The sequence below is a fragment of the Misgurnus anguillicaudatus genome, chromosome 13 (assembly GCF_027580225.2).
Source record: "Misgurnus anguillicaudatus chromosome 13, ASM2758022v2, whole genome shotgun sequence".
Taxonomy (NCBI): Eukaryota; Metazoa; Chordata; class Actinopteri; order Cypriniformes; family Cobitidae; genus Misgurnus; species Misgurnus anguillicaudatus.
Genome location: NC_073349.2, coordinates 178,195 through 193,053, shown reverse-complemented (window position 1 = coordinate 193,053; position 14,859 = coordinate 178,195). Strand labels below are relative to the sequence as shown.

Below are 14,859 nucleotides of genomic sequence, written 5' to 3'. Positions count from 1 at the left end.
GGTGGCCACCTGATTGTATTGCCCATCGAGAAGCCAGCTGTGGTCTCTGGTTCTGTGCTCTTTTCATGTCCCATCTGGGTTGCCAATTGTTGTGCTCTTTTCCAATCCCATCCTCGTCGCCATTTGTTGTGGTTTTCCCTTTTGGGTTCTTTAAGAATAAAATACTCAAGCAGTAGGTTTCATTTTCAAAAGATAGACTTTTATTAACCAGGCAAATAAAAGCCGAGCAGTCCTGCCCATCTCCAAGACTCACTGAAAAACGTTCCCCTGTGCTAGAGCATTTAAAGTCTTGCTCGCACGCTATCCTATTCCCAAGGGTTTAACATATGGTTCATATCATATAGAGAACATATGGCATCACTTTTCTAGGACTGTGGGTCCTTTGTTCTTACCCTCTGGTAATTTTCTACACACACACACACTGGTACACTATGTGATGCCTATAACTGAACTTCATATAGAAAAACATAAAAACATAATGGTTAAGTAACTGGTTATATCCATATAGAAAAAACATATAAACATTATAGAAAAAACATATAAACATAATGGTAAAGTATTTGATACACATATCCGGATTAAAACAAATCACTTCAATGGTAACACGAGCACCTCCGCACTATTGGTTATTAATGATGATCTAATGGTCCCTATTAACACCCTTAGCACCAATATGGACAAGAGGTTTAACGATATCTCAGCCTCACTCTCCACACTAAAAAACGCAGTTGATGAAGTTGTCGTGCGAGTAGATGGAATAGAACAAGCATCGAATGCGCACAAACAGCGTATCGAAGCCTTGGAGTCAATGTGCTCAAAGTTGACTACATAATCGTCACAAATGTATGCAAAACTGGACGACTTGGAATCTTGATCTCATCGCCAAAACATCCGGATAGTGGGTATAAAAGAAAAAGAGGAGCAAGGACAACCTACCAAGTTTGTAGAAATACTACTTTCGAGGCTATTGGGAGAGGAATATTTTCAAACTCCGGTACAAGTGGATCGGGCACACCGTAGCCTAAAACCGGCGACGAACCACCATTATCAGACCAATGAGCTCGTTTTGCGTTTGGCCAGACAGAATCAACCACTGATGTATATGGGAGCACAGGTATCAATATACCCAGACCTGACAACGGATACCTTAAAAAAATGGCAGGTTTTCAACAACATCAGAGGGAAATGTAGAGCTATGAAGATACGGTGTGGATTTTGTTTCCCGGCAAGAATCTTGTAACAGCAGATTTCTGAGCGACAAGGTGGAGAACTGGTCCAGTGGTGGCCAAGAACTTTAAAGTTTGAATAATTGATGTGTTATCTCGACTGGAGATGAGTGACAAATTAAACTCTTACATATTATCAGACTGACTTATATATATATATTTTTCCCTATGTGATATTAATAATTCAAAGGGAGGTTAGATGGAGTATAGTCAATATTTGTTTTATATATATATATATATTTTTTTTTTTCCTATGTGATATTAATAATGCAAAGGGAGGTTAGATGGAGTATAGTCAATATTTGTTTTTTAGGGCCCGAGCACACCAGGATGTGAGGACCCTGTTGTTCTTCAAGGAGTTATTAGGGCACCGAAAGGTGCAAAGCCCTATTGTTTTTGCTCTGATTATTATTTGTTTTCTTTTTCTAACACTTTTGGGCACTTTGGGTGCCTTAACATACTCGAAAACTCTTCGTCGTCGGCCATCAGGTCCAGGCAAAGGCATGGGGTTCTGTAGCGCCCCCTGTAATGCAAAAACAAACATTGGGGCACAGAACGGGCAAAAATGTTAGCACATGTACGAAAGTTGGTACGCATATAGATCTCATTGACCCAAACAACTGTTGCACTCTAACCTTTTAGCTCCGCCCAACAGGAAGTCGTCCATTTTGGATTGTTTAAAAAATACATGCTGTGAACTTTTAAATACTCCTCCTAGGGGATTCATGCGAATGACACCAAACGTGGTGATCATGATGTTGCGACATTGGACTTGCTAAATTGCGAAGGGATTTTTGATATCTTGAACTGTTCTGCCATGGCGAAGTGACAAAGTCATGGCGAAATCAGAGAAACAGGAAGTGTCTAATACCTAAGGCAAAAAAATGTCTTATTGTGAAGAAACGTGGGGTGTTTGTTCGGTTAAAGATTCCGATCGCATTGATGTGCCTATTGTGACTCCCAGGTATAGCGCCACCACCAGGCGCCAGGAAGTGTGTCCGTCACAAATGTGGATTTTTTGTGACAGTTGCATGCGATGTTCTTTTAAATACTCCTCCTAGAATAGTCATGCGATTGACACCAAAAGTGGTCAACATAATGTTGAGACACTGCAGATGATAAATTGCGAAGGGATTTTTGATATCTCGAACGTTGTTCCCATGGCAACGCGTCAAACTTTACTTCCATTTTAAAGGCATATTTAAGCCTTTCAGTTGCATGCTGTGAACTTTTAAATACTCCTTCTAGAATATTCATGCGATTGACACCAGAAGTGGACAACATGATGTCGAGACATTGGAGGTGATACATTGTGAAGGGATTTTTGACATCTCGAACACTGTTGCCATGGCCACGTGTCAAACTTTACTTTTATTTCAGGCAAATTTAGCACGTTGTACTTTTAGTTATTGAAATAAGTTCTCAGGGCAGCATTGAATCCTATTGGTTCTCTCAGTCGTCCAATTAGCGAGTGCAGGAGGCGGGACATGGATAATTTGAAATTTTCGCTCAGGAAGAGCAACCTGGAAAGTGGAGACATCACGCTAGGAGATCGTTGCAGTTAAGGTAATGTTGTGTTTTATGTTGAACTATATTAGTTTATTACATTAAAATGTCAAGATAATGAGAATTTAGATTATTTTTCCAACCGACGGTTCGGCTCGCATGCGTTTCGCGGATTAATACGCAAATTAAAATAGGGAAAGTTTATCATTTGCACGTGTTTCAAAGGCTTGCAAATGTTAACATTCAAGTGATTTCAAACAATTTAAACGCAAAAAGGCGCTAAAGTGAGCAGTTTTCTGCACGCACAGACGCACGTGCGACTGAATCTGTCCGGTCCAGCTCCAGTCAGACCCCTATTCCCTTCAAAGATAACTCTTTGATGTTTAAACCTTAGAGAAAGTTGCGCTGCTATGTCTCATACTGTAGTCGATTAAAATACATTTGGTAAATAGAGCACTGAAAAACAGCGTATCGTTTGTATGTGAAGCGACTGTTTACGCTGCGCTGTTTACAATTCGCCCTCGGTCTCTGTGTGCGCCAGTTTGAGTGCACTTAAAAGTCCATACACGTTTCAAAAGCAAGCAGCGAACTTCTTTACAAGGGCACATACAAACAAAATGATCTCCACAGTATTCTTTTTCTAATAAAAACATTTGTTTATGTCTTAAGTTTATGCATAGATTAGGCAGAAACCAATCCGTGCTCATCATAAAGGGGCAGTAACCTCAATTAACTTACTTAAGTCTGTGTCATTAATGTTAATCAAACAGCCCAAGACAAAGAGAAAATCACTTAATAATATTTATTTCATACAGTAAAGATTTCAGTACCTAATGCTAACTGTAGACCTTACTTAATGTGCAACTTTGTTCTTTTTTAAATGTTTGTAATTTCTTTATTATTTGTTATATTTTTCCAACCCATTTTTTTGCTGAACCGAAAAATTATCCAATCCGTGCCTTAAAAACCGTAATGTGATCCGAACCGTGAGTTTTGTGATCCATCACACCCCTATTACATACAACAAAATGCTTGGCTGCTCTAAGGACATTTTTGCTGTATAAATTCTAATACTGCTCTCAGGGCACCTTACTGTATCTCCATGCAACATTCATTTGCTGCTCTTAGTTCGTTTTGTTGCAGATATTCTAATGCTGCTCTGAGGGCACCATTTGACATTAGATCTACAATTGGCTGCTCTTAGGACATTTTTGCTGTATAAATTCTAATACTGCTCTCAGGGAACCTTACTGTATCTCCATGCAACATTCATTTGCTGCTCTTAGTGCGTGTTTTTTGTTGCAGATATTCTAATGCTGCTCTGAGGGCACCATTCGACATTAGATCTACAATTGGCTGCTCTTAGGACATTTTTGCTGTATAAATTCTAATACTGCTCTCAGGGCACCTTACTGTATCTCAGGGCACTTTACTGCTTTGCGTCCTTACTCACTCGCATTCTAATACTCTCTTAGTGGCACACTTTCTTATACTACTGCATCCCTACACTGCGTAGTACTGATATTAGCAAACTTTTCTTCTAATCTGGTAACATTCAGGTATGCTGTGTCTGTTTCTGAAATGTTTCGTAAAATGAATGTTTTCTTAAAGCTGTATTGTTTATATCAACTGCAGATTATGGAGCAGCTATGGATCAAGGGCATCCGAAGAAAACTGAGAATAGAAAAAGATTACGTGTTTCCACGGATATAAAAACTGTTCATGGGGACAAGAAAATGTTTATGGAGAATTATATAGAAGAACTACAGAAGAAAACAAAGACCTTTTTCCTGGTGGAAAAACAGAACAAAAATTATTATTTCCATGCCTGTGAAAGAGGCAACAAACCAACAGGTAAATGCATGGGCAAGGCATGTGAAACAAGGGCCAATTCCTGTGAAGCCTATGTGTCGTTGAAATTTATAGAGGTTTTACAGCAGTAGTAGTTCGGGAGCAGTTAATACACACGGGACATGATTTGTCCAACCCTGAAGAGAGGAAGAAAAATGCAATTACTCCAGAATTGTTAGGATTTGTCGAGATGTGGCTCACGCAAGGTATATCCATATCCAGCCCATTCTCACTTCCCAAGGCGTCAAAATCTGAAGCATGTTCAAACGCCTTCAGCGTCAGTATGAAGACGCGAAGGGTGCCCCTATGCATCACTATATCGACGAAATGGGAACTTCGTTGCTTTCATGCTAATCCCTCAGCGTCGGATATAGACGAAAGGGATTCCCGGAAGGTGATGCCGTCAAGTTATGCGATGATTGTTCCAAATTTTTTACCATTGTCGCTTGGGGTTGGGGTTAGAACGACTTTCTGTTACATAAAATTACATCCGAACCCAAACCCAACTCTAACCCTAACCCCAAGCGACAATGGTTTAAAAATCAGAAGACAAAAGTATAAACCAATACAGTTATCCTAACCCAAACCCGAACTCTAACCCCAAGCAACAGTGGCTTAAAAATCAGAAGACAAAAAGTATAAACAAACTGACATCCAAACCCCAAGTCTAACCCCAACCCCAAGTGACAATGGTTTAAAAATTGGAAAGAAATTGGGTGGTTGCCGTCCGGGGGCGGCGTGATCCTGCCGATCGTCGCATAACGTGATGGCGTCGCCTTCCGGGATTCCCTTTCGTCTGTGTCCGACGCTGAGGGATTAGCATGAAAGCAACGGAGTTCCCATTACGTCGATATAGTGATGCATAGGGGCACCCTTCACTACTTCATACTGACACTGAAGGCGTTTGAAGATGCTTCAGATTTTGACGCCTTGGGAAGTGAGAATGTGTTGCCATATCACAGATTGTCATAAAAAGTTGTGATTGGGCATGTAGTCACGGATTGATGATGCCGTGAGTGTGGAAAATCTGGTGACAGGTGAACTGAAAGAATATATTTGCTTTTTTCAACCTTTGCCAAAAGACCAGCCACTGGTTATTGTTGTCCAGACACCACAACAGAAGGCTCTACTCCAAGAGAACCCCCACCCCATGGTTTTTATGGATGCCTCCTACAAAGGTTTGACATCATATGGGTATGCCCTGTATGCCCTTGTACTTCTGAATCAAACTGGAAGAGGAGTCCCATTTGCATACCTAATAATGAGCCAGGAATCCTCAGCAATACTTGAGCTTTGCTTGAATATGCTTTGTTCAAGCAATCCAAACTTTTACCCAAGGTGAGAACAGTTCTTTTAAAAAGCCCAATACCCATACAAGCAAAAAGGAGTTCTAATACTGAGAAATAATTGAATACATTTTGGCCATAAGAGAAGTTTTCCCCAAAACCAAAGTTCTCCTCTGTTGGTTGCATGTTCTCCGGGTACTGATTTCATTTAAGAAACGTACAAGTAGGTACTTTGAACATTCTGTTTGGTTGTAAATAGATTTACAATTTTTATATCATATGCCTGCTGTAGCTTTTGAAAAAACAATGTAGCCTCATTTACAGTGCCATATATTGTGTATTAAAGGCTGTACATCGCTGGGTTACATCAAGAGATGGTGGGAACCTGTCACCTGACAAAAGACACGTCGCCATTCATGCCATGACCTCAATGAAAGCTTGCATAACGGTATAGATATATAAAATTGTATGTGTCTCAAATTTCAATATCTGCTATTACCCTTGTTTCGTCTGTGTTCCGTACTCTAAACTGGCCACCATAATATATGGTATGGTATGACTTCAGGAGGAAGATTTTGTGACAGTGTCCACTAGTGTGTGCAATGACCTTGATGCCTATAGCTTGGCAGCAATCATGTGACAACATACCTGAAGGTGCAGTGGCTTCCACATGCAGCACTATGGGCCAATTTTGGACAAGTGTTTGAGCACAACAGCAATGACACCAACCCACATGGAAAGAACCTATATGTGGATATATGTGCATATATGAAACCTATATGCAGCTTATATGCACATATATACTGCATATATACAGCATATATGCACATATATAAAAATATATATGCGCAGATATGAAACATATATGTAGCTAATGTTGGACTTTTATTTCTAGTCCGGCATGTTCTTTTGAATGAGGAGATCAGACACGTAACTCAAATCAAATTATTTTTAATAAGTATCTCAAATTAAGTATTACAGAGCTCTGGGTCAAAACTGTCCCTGTCCTTACACAACACCAATGCAAAAACATGTCCCCCGAGGAGCGGTTGATCTGATCTGCCTTTCCCTCTGACCCCAAAAATATATATGTGTGCCGTTGGGTGGGGGCTCATTCAATGGAAAGTTTTACTTCTATCTTAAAAGTTCACCATGCTATAAACAACTATGACCGTTATTTCACCCTGTCGCCTTGACATCCTGTTTCTCGTTTCCCCAGGTATCTCTGCGAAGTAAAAGTTAAAAAACACACATACATACATACCACACACTGCAAGCCTCTAAAATCTGCAGACATGACCTTTTAGAGTCAAATGCAATGGAATCTTATCTCTAAGCCTGCTAGACTATTCTAACTTTAATACTATATTCTAAAGGTTAATACTCAAAGCTATTCTTAAAATCTTTATGATTAAAGGCAATGCAATCATTAATAATGCAATAATAAAATCATGATTATTCAAAGCAAGGTTAATATTCATATTGCAAGGAAATGCGGATGTGGGGATGTTTTAATTTTCCTACATTCCCCCTTTTGATCTCCTTTACAGGAGATCAACCTCTGACTCCTCCTTCGGTACTTCCTCCTCCCAGCAGTGGCATCTGATAAGGTGGAGGATCCTTTCCCTCCACCGTCTTCACGATACACCTGTTACACAAAGATCTGATACATGGCATACAACAACATCCACAGTTTACCAGTATTGCTGCCGCCACCGCAATAGACATTATCAATGAGGTTATCAGTGCGCTGTATTGCCCAAACTATTTTGTCTTCCAGCTATTACATGGGTTCTTAATCCCTGAATTTATGTCACTTTATTTATTTGTTTATTTATTTATTTCTAAACAGGCCTTACCACAAATATATGATTTCGTTTAAATCTTATCTCGGCTTGAAAATATTCTAAGAAGATAAAATATCATACAAGAACGGTGAAAAATTTGGTGAAAATGTATGATAAACGACTTGTAAAATGTAACAAAAGTATATCCTCCACACACTGTCAAATATAACCAACATATAGTAAATATTCCCCTAAAAACGGTCACGTAATAAAAATGTAAAATATCCCAGAAGTAAAAGAATTATAAAATATTTGTAAAAATATAGATGAAGGCTGTAAAATATAGTCAAACCAGATGTAAAATAATTTCAAAACACACACGTTAAAAGTAAACTGTTAAGCCTACAAATCTATACCAAAAGAATATATGTTAATTCAAGATAATTGTAAAATGTCTTCAAAATGCCTTTGTAAAAGAATCTATCAAAATGTCATCAAATATTTTCAACGATACTCACAAAAGGATATATATTAAATGTAAGTCCTTTGAAAATCTTAAAATATTGTAAAATGTAAAACCCTTGAAAATCACAATATGTTGAAAAAATATGAAATCTTTGAAATTCTCAAAAATCGTAACATGTAAAGGTCCGTGTACCTTCGGATAATTCGTTTATTCATTTTTTTCTTCAAAACGAAAAAACGAATAAACCGTTCATTTATCACAATTCCACTCTACAGGTGAACATAACAAATCATTTTGGAACTATTTTCGGTTTGTTTTTGTCACATGTTGTTTTAATGCATAAAATGAATTTACAATAAAACCAAAACGAAATAATGGACCTTTTTGGGACCTGAGCGCGTTTTCGCCCACCGGAAGTGACGGAGACTATCTTTCGACGCTGATCGATGAACCTGAACCACCCGCCAGGACTAATTAGTATCACACCTGATCAAGATGGATATGGATAACTACGTGCTTTTCCACGGAAGTAAACGAGTTACATTGAGGGAAGATGACATGTGGGTGGAGAAAATCTCGCGAATATTTCAGGTTTGTACATGTTTTCGTGTCTAATTCGTTAAACTATCTTTAACTTAGCCCATTTTGTGACTAGACAACTGTCGCTAGATTGTCGAAGGTTACCTTGTCTGATTAAGGAAATTTAGTCAATCATCTTTATAAAGTTTGCATGAATCTTATGCATGCTTTGATAAGTTAGTACAAATGTGTTTCTAAACCCTGTTTCTGGGCGACGACAGTAACGTTACGCCTGTTTCACACATACTCCGTATGCAGTGCGTTTGCGGTGCGTATTGCAGTACGTATGCGGTGCGATCCGTCAAGCATCCGTTGTGCTTTCACACATACTCCGTTTGCAGAGCGTTGCTAACTGGTGCTTCTGCGTATCAAATGATCATGTGATTGACACTTTCTGTTGAAAAGCGCCTCATCAATAAACTATATAATAGCCTGCTGTGTTTTTTTTCTTCACAAAACAATATAACTTAGATATTATTTGATAGACTAGTTAGGATGTTTAAAATCTCTAGTGTAATGGTCAGGACACATGAAAGGATCAAAGGTCTATTTATCTCCAAATATATCATAAATATAAACTAGCATTATAACTTTTGAAGAGAAAATACAGGTGACAGGCATGGTTACATTATTTCCTACTATTTATATATTTGCATAGACGAGAGTATTTATATAACGGCAATGAAGCTCATATGGCAAGAAATATTCTCACATAATTAAAATAACAGCATAATGAAATTAATAAACAGACAAGGAAGCAAGAGTGACATACAAATTGTATTATTATTACCGGAAAAACAGCAATATTACTTAAATAAACTCTGAGGTAACTACGCCAAACACGCTGTTATAACTGCAACAAGTCTAAAGAAGCTCAATAACAATTGGAAAAAAATCATTATTATCTCCCAAAACGTTGTATGACAAACATTATATTTAAAGCAAATGTATTCTTACAATCATTCAAGATCCACACATTATTCCATATTACTGAGCACGTTCGTCTCTCGCCTCGCTCTGTTATAATAGCGCTGATTGACAGATGCGCTTCCCCGTCTTTCAAACAGATCATTTTGTATAGTTCTCCTTAGAAAAATTAACCATAATTTTAACGGTTGACAAAACGGTTTTTGTCAGATTGATTATGATTTGTATTACCTTAGTTTAACTAAAAATTCCATGGTTATGGATATTGTTATAAGCCAAAATAAATTTGGTTACTGTTGTTTTACAAATAAAAACGAAAAGACTATGTTAGTATAATTAAACAATGGTAAAATTAATAGCATACTTTATGTATATGCAATGTATATAAACACGGTAGAATATTTAACAAGATGTTATACATATCATTTTTCAACTCGTGGTAAGTGTTTTGCCTTAATTGCTTCATGCTGGGATTAAACAAATAAGATTACAGAAAAAAACTACTGAAAAACTTTATTTACATCCATTTAGAGTGAAATTACTGCATTTTTGTGTAAATCCGTGTTCATTCTGACCACAAAACATGCGCTATCACTTAAAATCAGCGCGTGCAGCTTGCGTGCTGTACAGCAAAAATAGACTCGCTGCCGAAACGATCGCAGCACTGCTGCACCGCACCGCATCTGCAACGGACAGGACGGACCGCATACGTATGCTGTGTGAAAGCTCTAACCTGTTAACATGGCTACGTAAAAAATTACGCACCGCAAGCGCACTGCATGCGGAGTGTGTGTGAAACAGGCGTTAGGCCTACCTTCTTGTATCATGACATGTATCACGACACATCTCATGTTCACGTTTTTATGTTTTAAAGTGAGCTAATAAGCTACTGTGTTCGATATGGGAGACAAAAGAAGAACAAAGGCAAAATACTCCCCATGCAGTTCTCTCTTCCTTAATGTCTTGTACCAAGCACACGTGCACAAATAACCCACAACACCCATATAAAATCACACAACAAACGCATAGTACAAGTATTTTTTACTTTGAAGTTAATATTATTTTAAAACTGTGGTTTTTGATCACCAACTGCAGAAATTTGTGATCCTCTAATTACAAGAACATGTCTGTGACAGTTTACCTTATGTTCTTACTATGTACTGTTTGGTTTTGTTTTGTAGGTCATCACTGACAGTCTGTATTTAACTGATGATAGAAATGTGGCAATTTTTCCAAATGCTGAAGGGTCTTTCAGTTCATTGGATTTGACCTTTAGGGCCCACTATGAGGTCCATGGGGATTCTTTGGAGACCTCTACAAACAGCCCAGCAACCTCTGCATTTGCCTCAGTGCCAGGTCAGCGACGCTTCTCTTTCACAAGGCCAGCACAATCTGCATCTGCAACAACAGCCCATGCATGCCGAACCTGGACAAGGTTTGCAAAACTTAATTCATTATAACCTTATCAAATTGTGACACAGCATTGTAAATGTCATGATGCTTTGAAAATCTTTAAAGCATCACATATGCTTTGAAGTACCACATATACACACTAACTATTTAAGCTTTTATTAAGTCTATATTGTTTTCAAATTTTAGAGCAATAAATGTTGCAGAGGTGCAAGATCGGAAACCTGTCCCAAAAAGTGTTGTTATGGTGCGGTTTTCGGAGTCTGAGGCCGACGTCCCAGGCATTGTTCAGAAGCTTCAAGTGGACTTAAGGGCTACAGAACCTCCTGTTTTGCTGGATGCTAATTGGAACTAAATAATGGATTCTGAGGGGACACGTGGTAACAAATTAACTTAAAGTTCATGTCACAACTCAGTATTGTTGGTTTGCTTTTGTATTTGTATGTAAAAGCAGAAGTGACTGACCAAACCTTTGTCTAATTCCTCTCTTGAAGGTTCTCCATATTGGAGACAAAACTCCAGAAAAATTAATGCAATGCCATTAGTCAGTTTGCCAAGCTTCATCATCGCCAAAAAAAGGATGAGGTGAAAAATGTGTTTGTTAAGCTTATTTTATAAGCCTTTAGAGATTAAATTCTTCTGTTTTCCTAGAATCATGTTGTATTATACCTTGTTTTCTGTATGTAGGGAAGAAGATTCTGGATTAAGGGATATTTTGGATAAGATTGAGGAGGTTTTGGAGGCATCGCATGGTCTAGACTCTAGAGGGTGTTGCTGCTACACTTCGAGAGCTCACCACACTGGCCACAAGAGACAGAAACCAAGTCAACACACAGCAGGCATTGCATCTCAAACAGGCTTTTACCTGCCTTGTTTGTAGAGGTATGAGACGCCAGGTGTTTGTTGTATTAACATATGGCTTCTTAAAGGTTACAGTTCACCCAAAAATGAATTCTGTCTCTTACTCGACCTCATTATATTACAAACCTGTATACATTTCTTTGTTCTGCTGAACACAAAGGTAGATATTTGGAAGTCAATAATGCCTCTGTTTCCTGCTTTGTTACAAATGTTTCTTTGCGTTCAGCAGAACAAACAAATTTATACAGGTTTGAAACAGTATGAGAGTAAGTAAACGACACAATTTTCATTTTTAAAGGCGGAGTCCATGATGTTTGAAAGCCAATGTTGATATTTGAAATCACCTAAACAAACACGCCCCTACCCCAATAGAATCTGGACCTTCTGTTGATAGACCCGCCCCACACATACGCAACCCGGCATTTGATTTGATTTGCTATAAGTGTGTTTTGGTAGTCGGCCCGTCTTCTTTTCCAATGCGTTTTTCAAACATCGTGGACTCCGCCTTTAAGTAAACTATCAAATAAAAGGCAAAATAGGGTTTTAAATTAAACATTGTTTATGCACTCAATTTTCCAGTGCAGTGCTTTCACTTTGAATAAAAAGTTCATTCTGATGAAGATAATTCTACATTGCCATTTGTGACCTGAGAAAGTTAAAAAAAAAGTCAACCCAAAACTGAATGATGGCACTGAAATAATCATGTGTATCCTGTGTTTTCACAGACGTCATCAGTGAACCTGTGCTGTCTGAGTGTTGCCGGAGCCTTGTTGGCTGTAGAGGTTGCATAGAACAGTGGGCATCAACTTCAAACCAATGCGTGAAGTACAGGTCTGAGTTCTCTATGAACAACATCATCAGGGTAGCTGGTCTGTCAGCTGTTTTAGATGTTGTGAAAGAGCTTGAAAGTAGAAGTGTATAATGCTTTAGTCTTTTTTCTCGAGTTGGTGAAATTTAACTGGTTACAGGTTGTCAAATTATACACAGAAAAATTGTTCCCTAGAAATGTTTGTTTAACATGTGTTATGTAGTTTTGTTTCACAGTAAGACTGTGTTCATGTTAAGTATTTCAAGGTTGCAGGATGCACACACGCATTCCAAGGCAAACAACAAGACAAGTTTTGATTAAGCTGTTTTATTTGCCTGTCCTCAGTTAAAAATGAAAATTGTATTTAACCATTTAATAACTGTGAAAATAAAAAAATTACAAAAGTTTACGAACTTGTTTTATAACAGTTATCAAACTATAATCTCTTATAAATCTTTACAAAGAATGCATGGGAGTACACAGACCTGCTTTAAGGATTGGAATATCTGTGAGTAATATTGATAAGGGACATAACTGCTTCCTGGAAAACTCTGTAATTGTTGTTAATTACATCGTTGTACAGAATGGACAGGTCAGAAAACTGCTCATTAAAGTATTGCTCTGCATATGTACATTCCTCTTCTGTTTGGAAAGGGCAGACGCCATATGTTGTTGGTGTGGTGAGCGCAGATCCCATTTCTTGTAAGTACATGTTTGCTGCGACTGTGGAATTGGGTAGCAAATCTTCATGTATCTTTTTAAAACAACCACCTTCCCCCAAAACATTTGGAACACCTTTCCCTGCAATCAGTGTTTCTTGTTTAAAATGACATACACGCAAAAATTGATATACGTATAATTTAAGTATATGCTTAAGCAGGGACGTCACTAGGATTGGAAGACAGGGGGGGCTCAGCCCACAGAGTATTTGTAACTTGTGTTTGCAAAATTTTTGCACTCACATCTGAGCTACAATTATGTCAACAACCAGTCAAGAAACCAAGATGTTAACAAGTAAAACATGACAGACATATCCTCCTCTTCCATTTCTACTCTGTTAAATAAAAGTTACTGTAATGTTAGCTTTTAGACACATCAAAGCTGCATGGGGGAATTTAGGCCAGACTTTGCTCCTGATTAGTTATTCTATAAGCAATGACTTAAATGCTATATGCAAATTGGTCACATAAAACATCCAAAATGTCCATAAACAGAGGTCAGACAGCTAAAAAGTTGGTAAGTTAAACAAATGAGAAAAAGCAGTACAAGAAATAGAAAAAAATTGGCATCACTGCATACTTTACCAGGTAAGCTATTGACCAGGGCTCTCAAGTTTTGAAGACAGGCAAGAGTGACACCCCTCCAAATACCCCCCCCCCACCACCCCAAATATTATTTAACTATTAGGTTGTATACTACTAACCTTATTGCAATCCACTATTCCATTGTATTCCCTGTGTGTCATATATGGGACTAATTTTCATTTGGGAATGGAGATTTTTTTACAATGAAGACTTCCTGATTCATTATTCACTGTGCAAATACACGTACACATTTCCAGTACAAACACATCATTTTACTGTTTGCATTTCTATGCTCACATAGAAAACTTAGCCAAGGATTTTTTTTGACAAAATAAACTTTTAACCAGAAAATAAGATAAATGTGTGTGTTAACATAAATGTAAACATAAACCGGATTTGCTAATCTTATAGGTTAATATTATTAGTTGATAGCCACTGTGTTAATCTGGAAATTATACAGATCTAAAATTTAGAAAAGGGGAATGACCAACAAGTGATCTACCTTAATACTGAGTTGTCAAGATGCATTATGATGTGGTTTTCAGGACAGGGTTTAGATTAAGCCAGGACAAGGCCTTAGTTATATTAGGATGTTTATGTAGTTTTTACAAGCACAAAAATAGTACAGGTGTGCATCTTGAGACAAAACAACGTGACTGATGTATTTTAAGATATGTTAGTGCAAGCTACTTTTAGTTAAGAACTAAAACTCAAACAGGCATTTTAGTCTTGAACAAGACTTAAGCCCTGTTTGGGAAACAGCCCCTATGTCTATACTGTAGGTCAGGGGTCTCCAACCTTTTTATAAGCAAGGGCTACCACAATGGATAAAACAATCTGGATGGGTA

At 37.9% G+C, this 14,859-nt stretch overlaps 1 protein-coding gene across 9 annotated transcripts in view; it reads left to right on the top strand.

The window, feature by feature from the left end:
* The window catches only part of LOC129431407 (uncharacterized), a 122,118-nt gene extending 109,002 nt beyond the window's left edge, over positions 1-13,116 (top strand). For 2 of the 9 annotated variants that reach the window (XR_008639809.2, XR_008639810.2), the window contains 8 exons: positions 4,368-4,789; positions 5,666-6,317; positions 7,420-7,479; positions 10,810-11,063; positions 11,228-11,418; positions 11,533-11,623; positions 11,726-11,920; positions 12,625-13,116. Coding sequence is in view for 4 of the 9 variants with exons in the window: in XM_073874781.1 (XP_073730882.1) it covers positions 4,557-4,586; positions 6,216-6,317; positions 10,810-11,063; positions 11,228-11,393 (552 nt within the window). In the remaining 5 variants the exon portion in view is untranslated. Of the gene's footprint in view, positions 1-4,367; positions 4,790-5,665; positions 6,318-7,419; positions 7,480-7,969; positions 8,714-10,809; positions 11,064-11,227; positions 11,419-11,532; positions 11,624-11,725; positions 11,921-12,624 lie in introns of those variants that run through there. The other 7 variants (XR_012372802.1, XR_012372800.1, XM_073874784.1 and 4 more) reach the window with 6 other exon arrangements.
* The last annotated feature ends 1,743 nt before the right edge of the window (positions 13,117-14,859 follow it).